At 34.0% G+C, this 15,058-nt stretch overlaps 1 protein-coding gene across 3 annotated transcripts; it reads right to left on the reverse strand.

Moving 5' to 3' along the window:
* Window positions 1-4,774: 4,774 nt before the first annotated feature.
* Window positions 4,775-12,500, reverse strand: LOC126709270 (putative DUF21 domain-containing protein At1g03270). 3 transcript variants are annotated; one of them, XM_050409429.1, is made up of 14 exons: window positions 12,152-12,499; window positions 10,984-11,060; window positions 10,155-10,238; window positions 9,947-10,060; window positions 8,602-8,685; window positions 8,318-8,389; window positions 7,676-7,743; window positions 7,029-7,116; window positions 6,819-6,892; window positions 6,372-6,738; window positions 5,930-5,976; window positions 5,752-5,839; window positions 5,146-5,298; window positions 4,775-5,003 (listed from the first exon to the last, which is right to left on the reverse strand). In XM_050409429.1, exons 1-13 carry the CDS (start codon window positions 12,369-12,371, stop codon window positions 5,188-5,190), a joined length of 1,494 nt encoding a protein of 497 aa, XP_050265386.1. In that variant the 5' UTR covers window positions 12,372-12,499; the 3' UTR covers window positions 4,775-5,003; window positions 5,146-5,187. The 3 variants fall into 3 exon arrangements, with proteins under 3 accessions (XP_050265386.1, XP_050265384.1, XP_050265387.1); XM_050409427.1 differs by having other exon boundaries at window positions 4,775-5,298; XM_050409430.1 differs by lacking the exons at window positions 4,775-5,003; window positions 5,146-5,298; window positions 5,752-5,839; window positions 5,930-5,976 and having other exon boundaries at window positions 6,567-6,727; window positions 12,152-12,500.
* Window positions 12,501-15,058: the final 2,558 nt, after the last annotated feature.

Genomic DNA, 15,058 nt, shown 5'->3' on the forward strand with positions numbered 1-15,058 from the left:
ATGTTAGTCATGCACTTATTCCTCACAAAATAGACAAGTTATGAGCGGTGGAATCATAAAATTATATGAACCTATTATTTTATTTTCACTATTTATAACTTGTCACTTTTAGTGATAGTAGATTTGCTCATTTCTCACACCTCAATTCTTATGTCCAGCTTGTGTGTCGGCTCTTAATTAGATAGGCATGGATCCAGTGTGGAGGATGTACTGGATTTAAGCCTTACCCAATTGGATATCAGTATCGTATCTTCAAATATATGTAATGGACCCATAAAAAAGTGTTAAAATTTAATTATGAGTTGACACATAAGCATGGGAGTAAGTCGATTACCATAAGGTTCATAACTGTTTCCATAATTTTGTTATAAATTGTCCATGTGACAGCTTGTAAGTAGTGAAATTATAGACCCCTCATTTTTTTCGCGTCTTACAACTAGTCATATAAGTGAGTTGTGATTAAAATTGTGTAAATAGATTTAATCCAAAGCATGATAAAAATTTGTGTGTGAAAGTTGATGTTTCCATACTCTTACAAAAAAGAAAGGGCATTGCAATTGCATGGTGGGGGTTCATACATCATAGTACTTTATGGGTGGGGTCAGAGAGAGACGACTTGGAAGCTTCATAGTCGTTTCTTTTTCTTACTTTATTTCGAGGCTTTTTCTTCTGCGCTTTTTGTCATTATCACAACTTGCAGGATGTGATTAGTAAATGTATAAGTGCATTCCCATTGCGACTGCCAAATGGGAAATGTAAGTTTGATTTATCATACACCCTTTAAAATGATGCTCCATCCGAACTGCTAAATGATGATGATTGTAAAAAATTTTACAATGTTGCTACAGTACCATTCTAAATGTAGGATGACACTGTAGCACTATTGTATTTCTTTTTTAATCACTTTTATTCTCTCTCCCCTCTGTCTTCTCTTTCTCTAGGTTGAGATGCTCTCTATCTTTCTCAACTCTCTCTTTCTTCATCGTTTTCTCATCTACCCTCTCTCGCTCTCAAACTCGCTATTGGCCAAAGCATGTTCTGAGATTGGCATGATAATCTTTAGGTGGATCAATGTGATCACCGTTCTCAACTCGCTGTTTTTTGGGGTTTTTTTGTGGCAAGACCGGCGCGATTTAGGTAGATTTTGGCGCGAGATCGGCATGACAATCTTTAACGTATTTTTCTGGGTATTTTTTGTGGTTTCTAGCGGTGGAGATCGGCGAGTGGGCGTGGGTCAAGTGGAGATCGGCGAGTGGGTTTGTGACTGATGTAGGCGCAAGTCAGGTGGTGCGGCAGCACAGGTTTCTGGCAGTGGTGGGTTTCTGGTTTGATTTTGGATTTTGATTTTGATTTTGATTTTGGATTTTGAATTTGGATTTTGGATTTTGATTTTGCTATAGATTTTGGATTTTGATTTTTTGGCTGGATTTTGCTCAATGGAGGTGGGTGGTGGGACTGAGAAGCTGGACGATGGTGGTGGTGGGGGGATGGTTGAGAGAGTGAGAGAAATAGAGATAAGAGAGAGAAGAGAGAAATATTTTTATATTATTTTAATGTGTAATATGGTAAAATAAAAGTTGAAATGCTATGTACTGTAAAATGGTATTGTATAATTGATAAAGTGACTTTTTAGAGCATTCTCATCAGTTCTCTCATAAAAAATGTCATTTTGACACTCCAAATACCTACTTTATCATTTTAGCACATCATTTTACAACATACCATTTATCAGATGTTCTATACTTCAATTCTATACATTAAAATAATATTTACAACACATTAAAATAATATTTACTATACATTAAAATAATATATTAATTACTCCATATCATCCTCGTCCTCATTGTCAACAACAATGACACAACCCCCGCTGTCGCAACAATGGCCACCAACAACCACTGCTGCAACAACACTGACAGCCACCACCGACACAAACTCACAACCACCAACGCCACCTCAAAAAAAACAAAAAACAAAAACAAAAACAAAACACAACCAGAGAGATCGGCACAAACCCACATTTACCAAACCAAACAAACCCACATCCCAAACCCACCACCGGCACAAACCCACATCCACCAGCACAAACCCACAAACTCGAGATCGGTGATGAGAATGCCAGACAAAGACGTAGAACGATGGCGTACCGTTGATCGGTGAGGCCGTCGTACCGTTGAACGATAGCGTACATAGAACGATGAGACGGTGAGGGAGGGTGATTTGTGATCGGCAACTTGATCGGTGAGGTCGCCATACCGTTGTTTTGAGGGTGAGGGAGGTGATCTGAAAAAGAAAGAGGGAGAGAACATGGATCAGAAAGAGTGAGAACAGTGAGAAGAGAGAGAAAACGTTGAATTAAATATTGAGAGGAGAGAGAAAATGTTGAATAAAAAACTATTTTTCTGAAATGGCATTTGTGTCTGTACCATCTTATATTTGAGACGGTACTGTAGCATGTTCTAAAATTATAGAACATATAGAACACCTCATGAAGCTTGAATAGTAGTGTTTGGTGTGCCAAATGCCAAATATTTGGCATTTGGCACACCTGATGGGAATGTTCTTTGAGTGGTAAAATAAAATAGTTTGAAGATATGAAATGCGAATGCTCTAAGTGTTCTATCTTAAAAAATACTAGCCTCTGAGCACGCGCGTTCTTAAGGGTGTAATGATTTTTTTTTTTTTAAATATTGAAAAAAAGGAGGACAGAATAAACAAATACATCGTGATGAACTAAAAAAAAGTGAATACGTGGGATGAGTTTTGTAGATTGAAGGAGTTTTAAAACTAACAAAAGAGTAATTCTATTTTGTAGGGAGTTAGTGAGTAGAAGTAGAAATTTAAATCAACGTAAAAGTAGGAGTTTATTAGAATCAGGAAGACATTTCAACGTAGAAGTAGAAATTTATTATTTTTGTCAATTTTTTATTTTAACCTCATTTTTAAATTTTAGGTAGGAGTATTTTTTACAGTAAAAAAAGTAATAACTAACTTCCCTTTTCCAATTTACTATTTTAGTCCAATTTTTAAGTTGTTGGTTAATTAATTTAGGGGTATTTTTGACAATAATAACTAACTTTTTGAATTCTCTTAATATATACAGAAGATAAAAATGCAAGTCAACATTTATTGGGGTAATAATATAAAAACAAAAAAAAAAAAAACAAAATACTTGGGTAAAAAAAAAAAAATGGAGATTTCAGTTTCACAAAATTTTAAACAATTTTTTCGTGATCGTTGATATAGACTATTTTAGTTGGTATGTGTTAGTGATAAGTTCTAACTTATCATTAAGAACTTATCACTTTAATGATTTGTGAGAATCGGGTCCTACTCCTAACAGGACTCAAATTTCTTAGGATTCTCTTTATGGGTATTTAGGCACCATGACTGAGAGTAGACTTATGGCTGAGACTTGGGAAGTGATGTGCCTCATATACTTTACGAAAATGATGTCACTATCCATCCCCCTTATACATTTTTTTAGTACCAAAAAAAAAAAAAAGGTATCTTGGCATGGAAAGAATTGGACATCCATGGGCTGAGGACAGGTGCACACATGCTCTACATTTTTTTTTAAAAAAAAATTTCTTTCCTTTCTGCTTTTTCTTTTTAGAAAGAGTAAATAATATGCATTCAAATTTACACTAATCTAACCAAGAAATTTAACATCAGTTATCTTTTTTTCTTTTTTCTTTTTTAATTTGATAGTTACATCAAGAATGAGATATTTAAACCTTAAAGGTCATTGAAATACTATGAGGTGCCAAATTGTCAACTAGTTGAGTTACAAAACTCTTGATAATATTAGTTATCAATTGAATTGCAACAACTCAAATATTACCAATTAGTAATATAAAGTATCTTTTAGGGGTAGGGGAAAATAATAGCATTCATCTCTATTTATGTACCACATTTTAAATAATACACCTTAAAAACTGAATTTAAGTTTTACAATTCCAAATAAAGCGATTCAATACTATATAAAATTTGATCTTCTCTAAACAAATTTTAAAGAAGATTTAGTATAATTTTCCACAACCCTTTCCATCTTCTCTTCTCTTTTTTGTTAACCTCCTATCTCTCTCACCTTCCCAAAAAAAATCCACCCATCTCCCTCCTTTCAAACATGGACCTTTTTTATAAAAAAATGTTACGTTCACAACATTTTCACAACAAATCCTACTTGACAGATTGTTACTGGTTGTTATTGTTGGGTCGAAAAAGTAATCTCAGTGGTAGGTTCAGATTTGAACCAATAACAACTAAATATCTATGTTTTGTTGTGAAATTGTTGTAAGCGTAACACTTCTTTTTTCTTTTTTAATATCTTAAAAGCTTAAAAGGATTTTCCAAGAACAGGCATCCTAATTTAAGCCTTCATTAATCTAAGTGGCTTGGGATTGCTTAAGACTAAAAGAGTTTCAACTTCCAAGTTCCAAGGTGTTTTCCAAGTAAAAATGTACATTCATCAGCTCCCGTGAACAACCAAAACAGCCCGGAGTATAAATCAAAAAAAAAAAAGAAAAAAAAAAAGGAAAAGAAAAAAAGAAGCAGCCTGGCGTAATATCAATCATTTTCATTAATAGTATTATAACTTGTCTTTTGTTCAACATATGCATAATCTCTTTCACAACAATGGACCCATAATGCATGACATAATTATTCCTTGATCACAAGATATCATATTTCAATTTCCACATGTTTGAAAACAGCAACCCACTAAAGCTATTCATGCATCATGAAAGAGAAAGAGAGAGAGTCACGATGCACGTCCTAAGTCAAGCTTGTTTATCTCACGGGTTAGTAGCATTTCTGAAAGAGAAACTTCCAGAGTCTTTTACATCCCAATGTTAAGAAAATCAAAAAGTTCTGTTTCATTTAGATAGCATCTGGAAATAAGTTGAATAGTATAGTAGAAAGGAACAAGCCTTTTTCTTTTCATGATGATTGTCCTACCACAACGGCCCTTTGCCGTAACCTTGTAAAGCCTGCCAATTTATCTAGACCAAAATTTCACATACAAACAAAACTACTTTCAGTATGTGACATATATCACACATGAAACACACACCCCAAAAAACAAACCTAAAATCTATAAATATTTGCAAACTACATTGGTTGGTGTAATACAGAAACAATAACCTCCAACTTCGAAGGCCATTTGTTGCAAGCAAAATTCTCAAACTATCTCTTGTTTCCCAGAAGAGGTTCCTTTGGACTCTCTGAAAACTTCATTGGATTTGAATCATCCTCCCCAAACTTCTTCAGGGCTTGTCCTTGCTTACTTTGACCTCCCTGAAAAATATCCAGCATGTAATCTGATAAATCATTTAAGTTTCAGATTAACTCACTGCACTAAACATATAACATAGGTTATGAACCAAGCCTTTGTACTCATAAGCAGTTTAGAATCATGCTAGCAGCCAATATGTACAGACGAAGTTGCATTACCAAACAACAACTACAACCAAGCTTTAGTCCCAAAATTTTGGGCTTGGCTATAGATATCAAATAGAATAATTCACATAAGATATGGCTAAAAATAAGTGCTCCATGAATCTTATCCAAAAATTTATAAATAAGAAGTGTTCCATGAAGACAGAACACATCAAATAGGATATTCATTGCCCTACTTTTTTATGTCCAAATCTCACCTCTACTTTCAGGTTCTAGTTTATATTCCCATGCTAGTGATTTAATCAAGAGTCATAAAAATGTACAATTAACAGATAAGTGAGGTTTACTCACTGCAGGCTTTTGACCAGTCAGCCTCCGATATGATTGAGGGCGTGTAAAAGACGAAGCAGCTGCAGCTGCTGCAGCAGCCACACGTATCCTGCAAAAGACATCACGTATTTCACATTCATTTAGTGAATTATAACTGACTGCAAGTACTAAAACCCAGCAAAATCAGATGACATCATACCTTTTATGTACATCAACATACACATCTGTCTCATCTACAATTTCCTCCTGCAGTTAGGAAGGGGAGGGTGAAAAAAAAAAAAGATTTCCATAAGTTATGGATAAATGATGAGCAAATTTAACAAATAGCCTTTTGATCAAAAGGGCATTTCTTGGTCTTTCCCACATAGATATCCATGGGTCGAATCCTTCTCCCACTTAAAATGTATCCAAAAAGAATTCCTTTGCAAATTGAAATAATACGGGCACTTCTTTTGAAGTGTACAAAATCAAATTGGACCAATCCACTTGAGGATTTATATTTTAATTAGAAGATTGGATCGGTTGGTACAAGCATTCAAAAGTACAATTTTTGGTGAGTCTGGATTGCTGCTACTCAGCCAAAGGTCAGGCAAATCAACAGAGAACTCCAGATATAAGTAATGGTGGAAATAGAGGCTTACTTGCAGAAGCTCTTCAAAAACATCCTCCAGGGTGATGATACCAATGACTTCCCCATCTTCAATATCCTCAGACAAAGATAGCAAGCTGCTTGTGACAGCACCATTTTTATGAACATTTTGCTTGTTTGTAATAGGCCTTGGAGGTTTCTCAATGTCAACGACAACACTTTCTGATTTATCATCACGGTTGGTTAGGAAGGGGACAGTTACTTGAGAATTCCCATTAGCTACTTTTTCTTCCTCAAATTTCTCCCCTTGGGGCCGAGGGTTCTTGCTCTTTCCTTTAACCTTCACAACAGCTGCCATATGACTGCTTCCTTTCTGAAACTCATTGAGGATATCATACAAAGGCATGTCTGATGGAACCCTGGGACATCAATGCATGAGAATTCATACTTTGCTCAGAGAGGAATGGAAATAAGAGATACTGAGGAGAAAAGGCCACACCTAGGAATTCTCCGAATGGAAACAGTACTGACTGGAGTTTCTGTTTCTGCTCGTACTGTGAGAAGACTTTTCACCTTAATCCCACAAATATTTACCAAATGTAATAACCAATTCAAAAATCAGTTCAGTACCAATAACAGGAAATCCAATTTTCACATTTTAAAAGGAAGGAGATAAAAGGAGAAAAAAAGATGAAGGACATGCCATTACCAGTAAGAGACCAATAACGTTTTTGGGATTTCCAGAATAGACAGGGACACGACTATGACCTCGTGCAAGAATTTTTCCAATTGCTTCCCTGCTTAAAAAAGTTGATAAACATCTTTTATTAGTCTATTTCTGATCTATAAGTGTATATTTAAAATTTAAGGCAAAAAATATCCCTGAATAATAAGGAACAGAACAGAAGAGTTATGCTCATCTTGTTCACCGAAAAGTGGTCCTAGAACTAGAAGCCCATCTCTTTTTCTTTTATATTCTGTTTAAAAGAGCAGCATTGGCAAAAATAAGCATCCAGGAAATGTCATCCAGACTAGGGGACAAGGTTCTTATGCCTTAACTGTAGCTCCCATTATCATTGTTTCACATCTTGTCCTCATTGCCTAATTGCCTAAACAACCTACTCCAATTCTAGACAATATAAATATGGTACACATGGTTATACATGCTGACCATTATGATATGCTTAATTAATAGCTCACTCAACTCCTCTTTGGGCAACAATAGCTCCCAACAATTAAATGCCCATCCAGAAGCAAAATAGAAGGAAGTTAGAGCTTCTGTCACCAACTCATTGCCATAACCACAAGCAAAATGAACAGGAAGTTTAGAGAAAGTCAGGCTGAAGCCAAACTGACCAGTCCAATTTCGAATTGACATCCAAGGAAAATGTTGATTCGATGGGTGTCATAGCCTCCTTTGCAGTCTGTGTATCAAAAGGAACTTCAGAATTATGATCATTTTATAAAACAAAGGCAAAGTAATAAAAACATAAAGATTTTAAAATTAACTCAAATTAGATAACAGGAACTCGCCTGGAATTTTAGTCAAAATATATTTTTTTTTTTTCTGAAGCAGGAGCATCAGAATTTTTTTGAAGAAATACCGATAACTCAGCAGGTAAAACTAAGATTACACATTAACCAAGAAAGAACAATATGGATGATAATAGAAGTGTGGCTTGTCGACAAACTAAAACCTTTTTGGAGCAGAATGAGCATTATATATATATATATATATATATATATTTTGAAGAAATACCAACAACTAAGCAGGTAAAACTAAGATTATGTGTTGACCAAAAAAAGAAAACCATATGACTGATAATATGACGTTTTGTCTTTGTACAAAGTAGGTGTCCAAGTGAGAGGCCACAATATTTCACCTTCAGAAAAATTAGATGGCTATTGGAATTTTTTGCTACATCTAAATATCAAGTACAAGTAGAGAAAACATTTGAAATCTTTAATAAATAAATATATTTTTATAGCAACAATTACCTTTTCAGTCAAATCCAGTGCTCCACTGATAATTGTTGTCTCATCATGTGTGAGTTCACCCCCCTTACCAGCCTAAAATTAAGAAACAGAAAGTCAAGACAAAAACCAAGAGAATTAAAATCCTAGTTGTAGCAATTTCTGCACTGCTTCACAAAATTTACATACAAACTTATGAGCTGGTTATATCATGTTTTCCTGTATGTTAGTTGAATCATCTTAGCACTTCTTGTCCAATAAGGAATATTAATACCAAAAAATAGAGACTTCCAATATGAGCAGGTTACCTCTTGGCCATGGATAGAGACAAGGGCTTTCAATTGAGCTCGTCTAAACAGTGCATCATTATGTCCAAGTACGGCATCCAGAACCTGAAACCACTTAGAACTTTAATATATGCTCAAAAATTCAGAGCACTTGGTGAAATAAAAGTTTTAAGTCAATTATGAAACTAGCCAATCTCAAGCACCACCTAGTTGGAAAAGTATGAAAACAATTCCACCAAGTAAAGGTGTCCATGCATTCCCACACCCCCCCCCCCCCCCTCCTCTCTTCCCAGGCAAAGGGGGGACCATAACACCTGAATGCTTTTTGTGTCTGCAAAGAAAAAAAGCATTCACATGGCATGGTCTGGTGGCCTTACCCCTGAATTGGCCCAACCACAAGCATGCAATGTTGTAAATATCAATCAACATCTGAAACCCTTAATTTAAGCTTCCTTGTGGACTCTCATATGCTCATGTTTTTACATTTGATAAAAATTTTAAAATGAACAAGTCCAAATCATATTTCAGTTTTAGTTCTTTGCCACATATGCATCCTTCTAGGCAAGACCGATAATTATCTCAGACTTTTTTTGACTGAAGAAGTTAGATGATTATCTCAGACTTTATTTCCACTAAATGCCATCCATTAACTGCTTAATGATGTCTAAATACATATACATCAGAGCAGCTGCCCTATTTTTTGACAGCTTCTCAAGTTAAATGACCTCAGACTGTTGCAAGAAGAGAAGCAGAATCGTGAGGGCTATCTTTGATTCCATCCACTTGACAAGGAATCACCATTGATGGTTCCCACATTTCTAATGGCTCACCAAAAACTCATGTGGCACAGCAAAAAACATATTAAGTTCAAGTTCACAATAGCCCCTTTTGGTCTATAAAGCATAATTCCACCTGCAAACTTCTACTTGCTTGGATCTCAACATCATCCTGAAAACCACCAACTACAAACTTATTCACAAATGACCAAACATGATTGAGTTGTTGAGAAAACAGGCAATGAATTCATTATTCAACTCAAAAGGTTGCTATAGCAATATCTAGAAGTGAAACATCTCCTAATCGTGATATTTTATTTTTTAAAGAAGAAGCTGTCCAGATCAGGAAACATTTTATAATCTGTAACTCTATAACCTGAAAACAGCCATATATTTCCTAATGCAAAAAAATTAAATGTCTTAGGACACCAAAAACAATTATGCAGCAAATTATAGTATGTAAAATAACCATGGTGATCTTTATTATGATTACAATGATCCCAAGATGCTTTCCCTAGGGATCTATAGTCATATGATGTAGAAGTTTCTCATGAGAAAATTAAATTCATCTGTTCACTCTAAAACATTACCTTTCCAATTGGGTAAGCAATTGGATAACAGATGATCATTAGAATACGCACAAGCCACACTAAGTTTGCACCAACTGCGAGTCCATATCTTGAGCATATGGCTTGTGGAATAATCTGACCCAATATGGTAAGTTATAAGCCACTGCCAGTTGAGGCTATAGTTTTTGCAACTTGAAGCATCACCAATTAATTAGAAATACACCATTACCTCTCCAAAAGCCAGAACAAAAGTTACAGACAGCAAAACGGCAACAAATGGATGAAAAATTTTATCCAGATATATAGGAAGGGCCTGCAAAATCAAAACCAAGCACAAGGCACAAACCATTTAAACAATTTTTACATGCAAAACATCAACAATAGTCAATCACATGCGAAACCTTCATGGTTATTACATATGAGTTCAAACCTAGACAAGTCCAATATTTCCAAACATGGTAAATTATACTTACACACGTCAGAATGAACATGTGTATATAAAAAGTTCCCCAAGCTATTAAGAAACTTTTGGAATCTTATTTAGAGAAACCATCTCGATAAGTAATTAGTAGGTACTCCTAGAGTATAGCCGATGTGGTATTCCACACCAATAAAAACAAGTTACCCAATACAAAACATGACATAAAATGTGAAAAAAGTACATTTTTATATTACATGGTTTGCATTTATTGGTTTGGAGTACTTCATCAGCTGTACTCTTGTGGTACTTAATAATTTTCCGACTTTCACTGACACCAAAAGCCTATTGAATTGTATTCCACACTTGTTTGTCATTTAGTTAATTCAACTACCATTTTTGGGTTTTTTTTTTTTTCCTTTACAAAGATTTGAATAGGAGAAGTAGATGATATCCATTAAATGTAACTCAATTCCATTTTTTATCACTCCACTTACACTCTTACCAATGACCCAACAACCAAAGTACCACATTTATTACAAACCAAACACATTTCCTTCCTAGTTTTAACTTTTATAACTGGTTAAACTCTGTCACCCACCAAATATATCTAACCTCTAGCAAGGAACTTTTAAATTACCTCCATAGCACAAGCATTACCCAGCAGCAAAGTAACCAGCAACTGGTGCTGCTTTTGCACCACCGGTAAAATAACCGCTGCATACATGTCAGCAACCCCATATAAAAAAATTAGCAAAAAAACCAAATATATACTATGTTATCAGGAAAACAATCATCTGAAGTTCTTAATATTTTATCCTATCCATCCATCCATCCATGTCATCATCATTTAAACAAATATTGACCAACACAACTTCAGTATCTATTTAAATTTGAACAATTCTATGGCACCTCTGTGTTATTTGAATCTACAATATATTTTCAAGTGTTTTAATCTCCACCATTCTTCCACAAACATAAATAAAAATTTTAAATTTTAAAACTTGAGATTAACAATTATGATCATACTGTGTACCACTCCCAAAAGGTGTCATAGAATAACCCTTTAAATTTATGACAATGTCTAAACATCCATTCATCTCAAAATCCTATTTGCCAACATCACCAGCGTCAATATAGACTATGACTTTGAATAGAATAGAATGAAGAAAATAATACCGGCGGCCAACCCTAATTAGACCCTAACAAGTTCTTATAGAATCCATAACCAATCCAAAAATTTTGGCACTAACAATGGGTTATTTGGAAATATTTTATCGGTTATTGAAAAAGTATTAACAGCTTTTTCAATTCCCGAAAAAATGTTTTCAAAAATGGATGACTTAAACGTGTGCAGGCACACGTTAGCAAAATCCTATTAATAATTTAAACAAATACCAAAATTGTGATAATCAACATTTGTTTAATTCATCAATAACATTAAAAAAATCACTCATTTCAAAATGTACTGATATAACTCTAAGAACTCCATCATATTAAAATCCTAAGAGCTTTAGACACCTTACCATATCCCCCAAACAAAAATTTTACCCAGCACTATTTTAGCATATACTATCTATTTAAACAGTTGAAATACTAACCAACACCATTTTAATATACAGATGCCAATATTCAATTATACTCATTTCTCACATAGGCATAAGCTGAGTACTCTAAAGAATCTTAATCCATGCTATAAACAAATCAATAAATACAAATATAAAATTTATATGAAGCTCAAAGGAAGTGTTTTTTTTTTTTTTTTTTTTTAATTTTGGGTTAGAAAGGGGTTGTAGATAGGGACAGACCAGCCTGTTTTTTCTCGGTAACAGTGCCACTACGTTGGAGGATTTCGAGGTCGACGAGGCCCAATGACATGAGACCCAAAGTGAGGCCCGACATGATACCTGCGAAGAGGACCAGAAAGCAAGAAATTCCGGCGTAGACGAACCACCATGGCGTACCGAAGCGAGTATCTTCCGCCTCGAAAACGATGCCGTTCGCCGCCGCGTTCATCTTCATCATCATGAACGTCAAGATCTTTGTCGTCGGAGTTCGGTGGTGTGGTGATTACAGTACCGAAGAAACCGAGCCCGAGATAGGTTCAGAAATAAACAAAGACAAAGAGTGTGACTGTGTGTCTATTTTTTTTTTAGTTCTTTTGTTTCTACTTTTGTTGGTGCTGGGGGGAAATGTCACGTGCGGCGCGGGAGTAGCATTGTCTTTTACTGCTTCTCTTCTTGCAACATTTTTTATTTTATTTTTTTTTTTAGTTTAAGATAAGTGATATTATTTATTTGTCTTGCAAGTCACTTATTGTAAAAATTATTGAATTATCAAAATTCCGTAAAAAATTAGACTAAAAATATCCCATTTGATCCATATTCTATTTCACTCTATCCTAAATAGACTTTTCTTAAATTGGCTAAGATTGATTTTTCCACCTCATCTATATATATATATATATATATATATTTAATATAAAGAACGATTGTCACAAATTGCAAATACTAATATGTTAAGAATTAATCAAATTGAGGCTATAACACCATCATTTGTTAGGATCAAAATATTTGCAAGATTTGGGTCATAATTTGTATCCATTGAACAATCATCGGAAGTCCCAAAATTATATATTTTCGAAGAACCGTACATTTTTCTTGCTAATCAACAATTATTACAATATATATTTAATCCCACCCATATAAGTTTGTAGTGAGAAAATATTTTTTTTAAATTATTTATATTTTCAATTTAAACTTATATGTATATATTATATTTAGAATTTATTTTTTTATTACACATTTTATTACCATTCCAAACTAAAATAGTGGTATATTTCTATGGGCATTTTCACTCTCATCCCTTTGATTTATCTCTCGTCTTTATCTCATTATTATTATTATAACAAAATAATTTAAATAAAAGATATTTTGTTATTTTTCATATTTTCATTTCAACCCACCCATGACCTGATCCGGTTTCTTCTCATAGCCATTATTATTATTATTATTATTATTATTTCTTTTTCTAAGTATACTAAGTATTTTTTAATACACTCAATGAGAAGGGGAAAAATTTTAAAAAAACTTATAGTGGTGTATATTTAAAATGACCTAATTCTTAGATACACAGTACAGGTTTTAAATCTCTTTAACTCACACTCATTTTTCAATGTAGGATTAAAATACTGTTATTTCTTTTGAGAATGCTAAATATTTTTTAACACACACAAAAAAAAGAAAAAAAGTCTTAAAAAAAATTTACAGTGATGTATATTTAAAAGGATATTATTATTATTTTTTTTTTTAAAATACTTCATGGATTTCATAGGTATATATATGATTAATTGACTATGTCACATCAATTAAAAATTATGACTTAGGACTATTGGGGCTCTGGGGAATCAAAATCAAGATGTTGTACTCGTAAGTTGGATTGTTTGTTTTGTTTGTGTTATGCTGTGATTGAAAGTGGGTCCCGTGGAATGGATGGTTTGGATTTGTTGATGTATGTGGGTGAAATGCAGGAGAATGGATGCTTTGGTTACTTTTTTGATATGTGATGGAAAAGAGACAATAGAGATAATGAGTATTAATGGGGTATGCGACAAACCATAGGGTCAATTTCTCATTTGTAGTTTTGTACTAATTTATTTTATTTTCAATATTGGTTTTTTTTAATTTTTATTGCTGTCCAGGTATGCCTTTATAACACACCGTATATATGGGGCAGTCTAGAATTTCAGGTCAGAAAATTAATGATTATAAAAGAGCAATTTGCAGCTTTTGCTTTAAATGTTATTTAGTTGTGAAAGGGTTCATCCAGAAGGGTAGAAATGAGAGCTTCTATTTTTATTTTTTCAAACCGGCATAATTTTTTGAAATATTTAGGAAAAAAAAAACAGGTCAAACTTATTTAATTATACAGTATATTTTTTGAAACTCAAGTTTATAAAAAAAAAAAACATATTACATAAATAAATAAGTTTGGTAAGGTACTATTTAACAAAATTTTTCTAAAAATTATACTATTTAGCTCATTTTTTTCGTAGAAATAATGAGATTTTTTTGCAAAATAACTCCATTTAGTTAACAATTTCGTTAATTAGCAACGTTTTCAAATTATTTAGGAAACTAGCATCTCGAGTTTGTTAGATATGAGTTCAACGTAACAACTCAAGTCTTAAAGAATCAAGTTACATGTAAAACTTGAGTTTGTAAGACTCGAGTTCCCTCAAACCCAAAACCCAAATGAACCAATCCAAAAAACATTCCACCGAAGACAGACCAACCTAGAAAACAATTGACCACCACTAGAGACACTTGGTAGGTTGAGCGTTCAACTCGCTTAGAACTAGGTCCCCACAGACGGCGCCAATTGTAGGGTCATAATTTTGGAGACCAAGCCCAAATTGTATGGAGTTTTGGTCTAATGAACCAACCCAGAAAATAGACCTTTGGTGCCAAGATCAACAAACCCAAGCCGCTCCGTTGCCAAGATCGTGATTTTTGGGTTTGGGTTTTGGCTCTGTTTCTGAGATCGTGATAGTGGGTGTCATTGTATTTGGGCTATGTGTGCAAGAATAGAAGCATGAAATGATTAGGTTGAAGTACAAGCTCTAGGATTATGCAGTGCAATGCAATTTGCATTGGAGTTGGGGCTTCAGGATTTAGTGGTGGAGAGTGAGATTAAAGAAACTATATGCAAATGGT

The sequence above is a fragment of the Quercus robur genome, chromosome 12 (assembly GCF_932294415.1).
Source record: "Quercus robur chromosome 12, dhQueRobu3.1, whole genome shotgun sequence".
NCBI classification, from domain to species: domain Eukaryota; kingdom Viridiplantae; phylum Streptophyta; class Magnoliopsida; order Fagales; family Fagaceae; genus Quercus; species Quercus robur.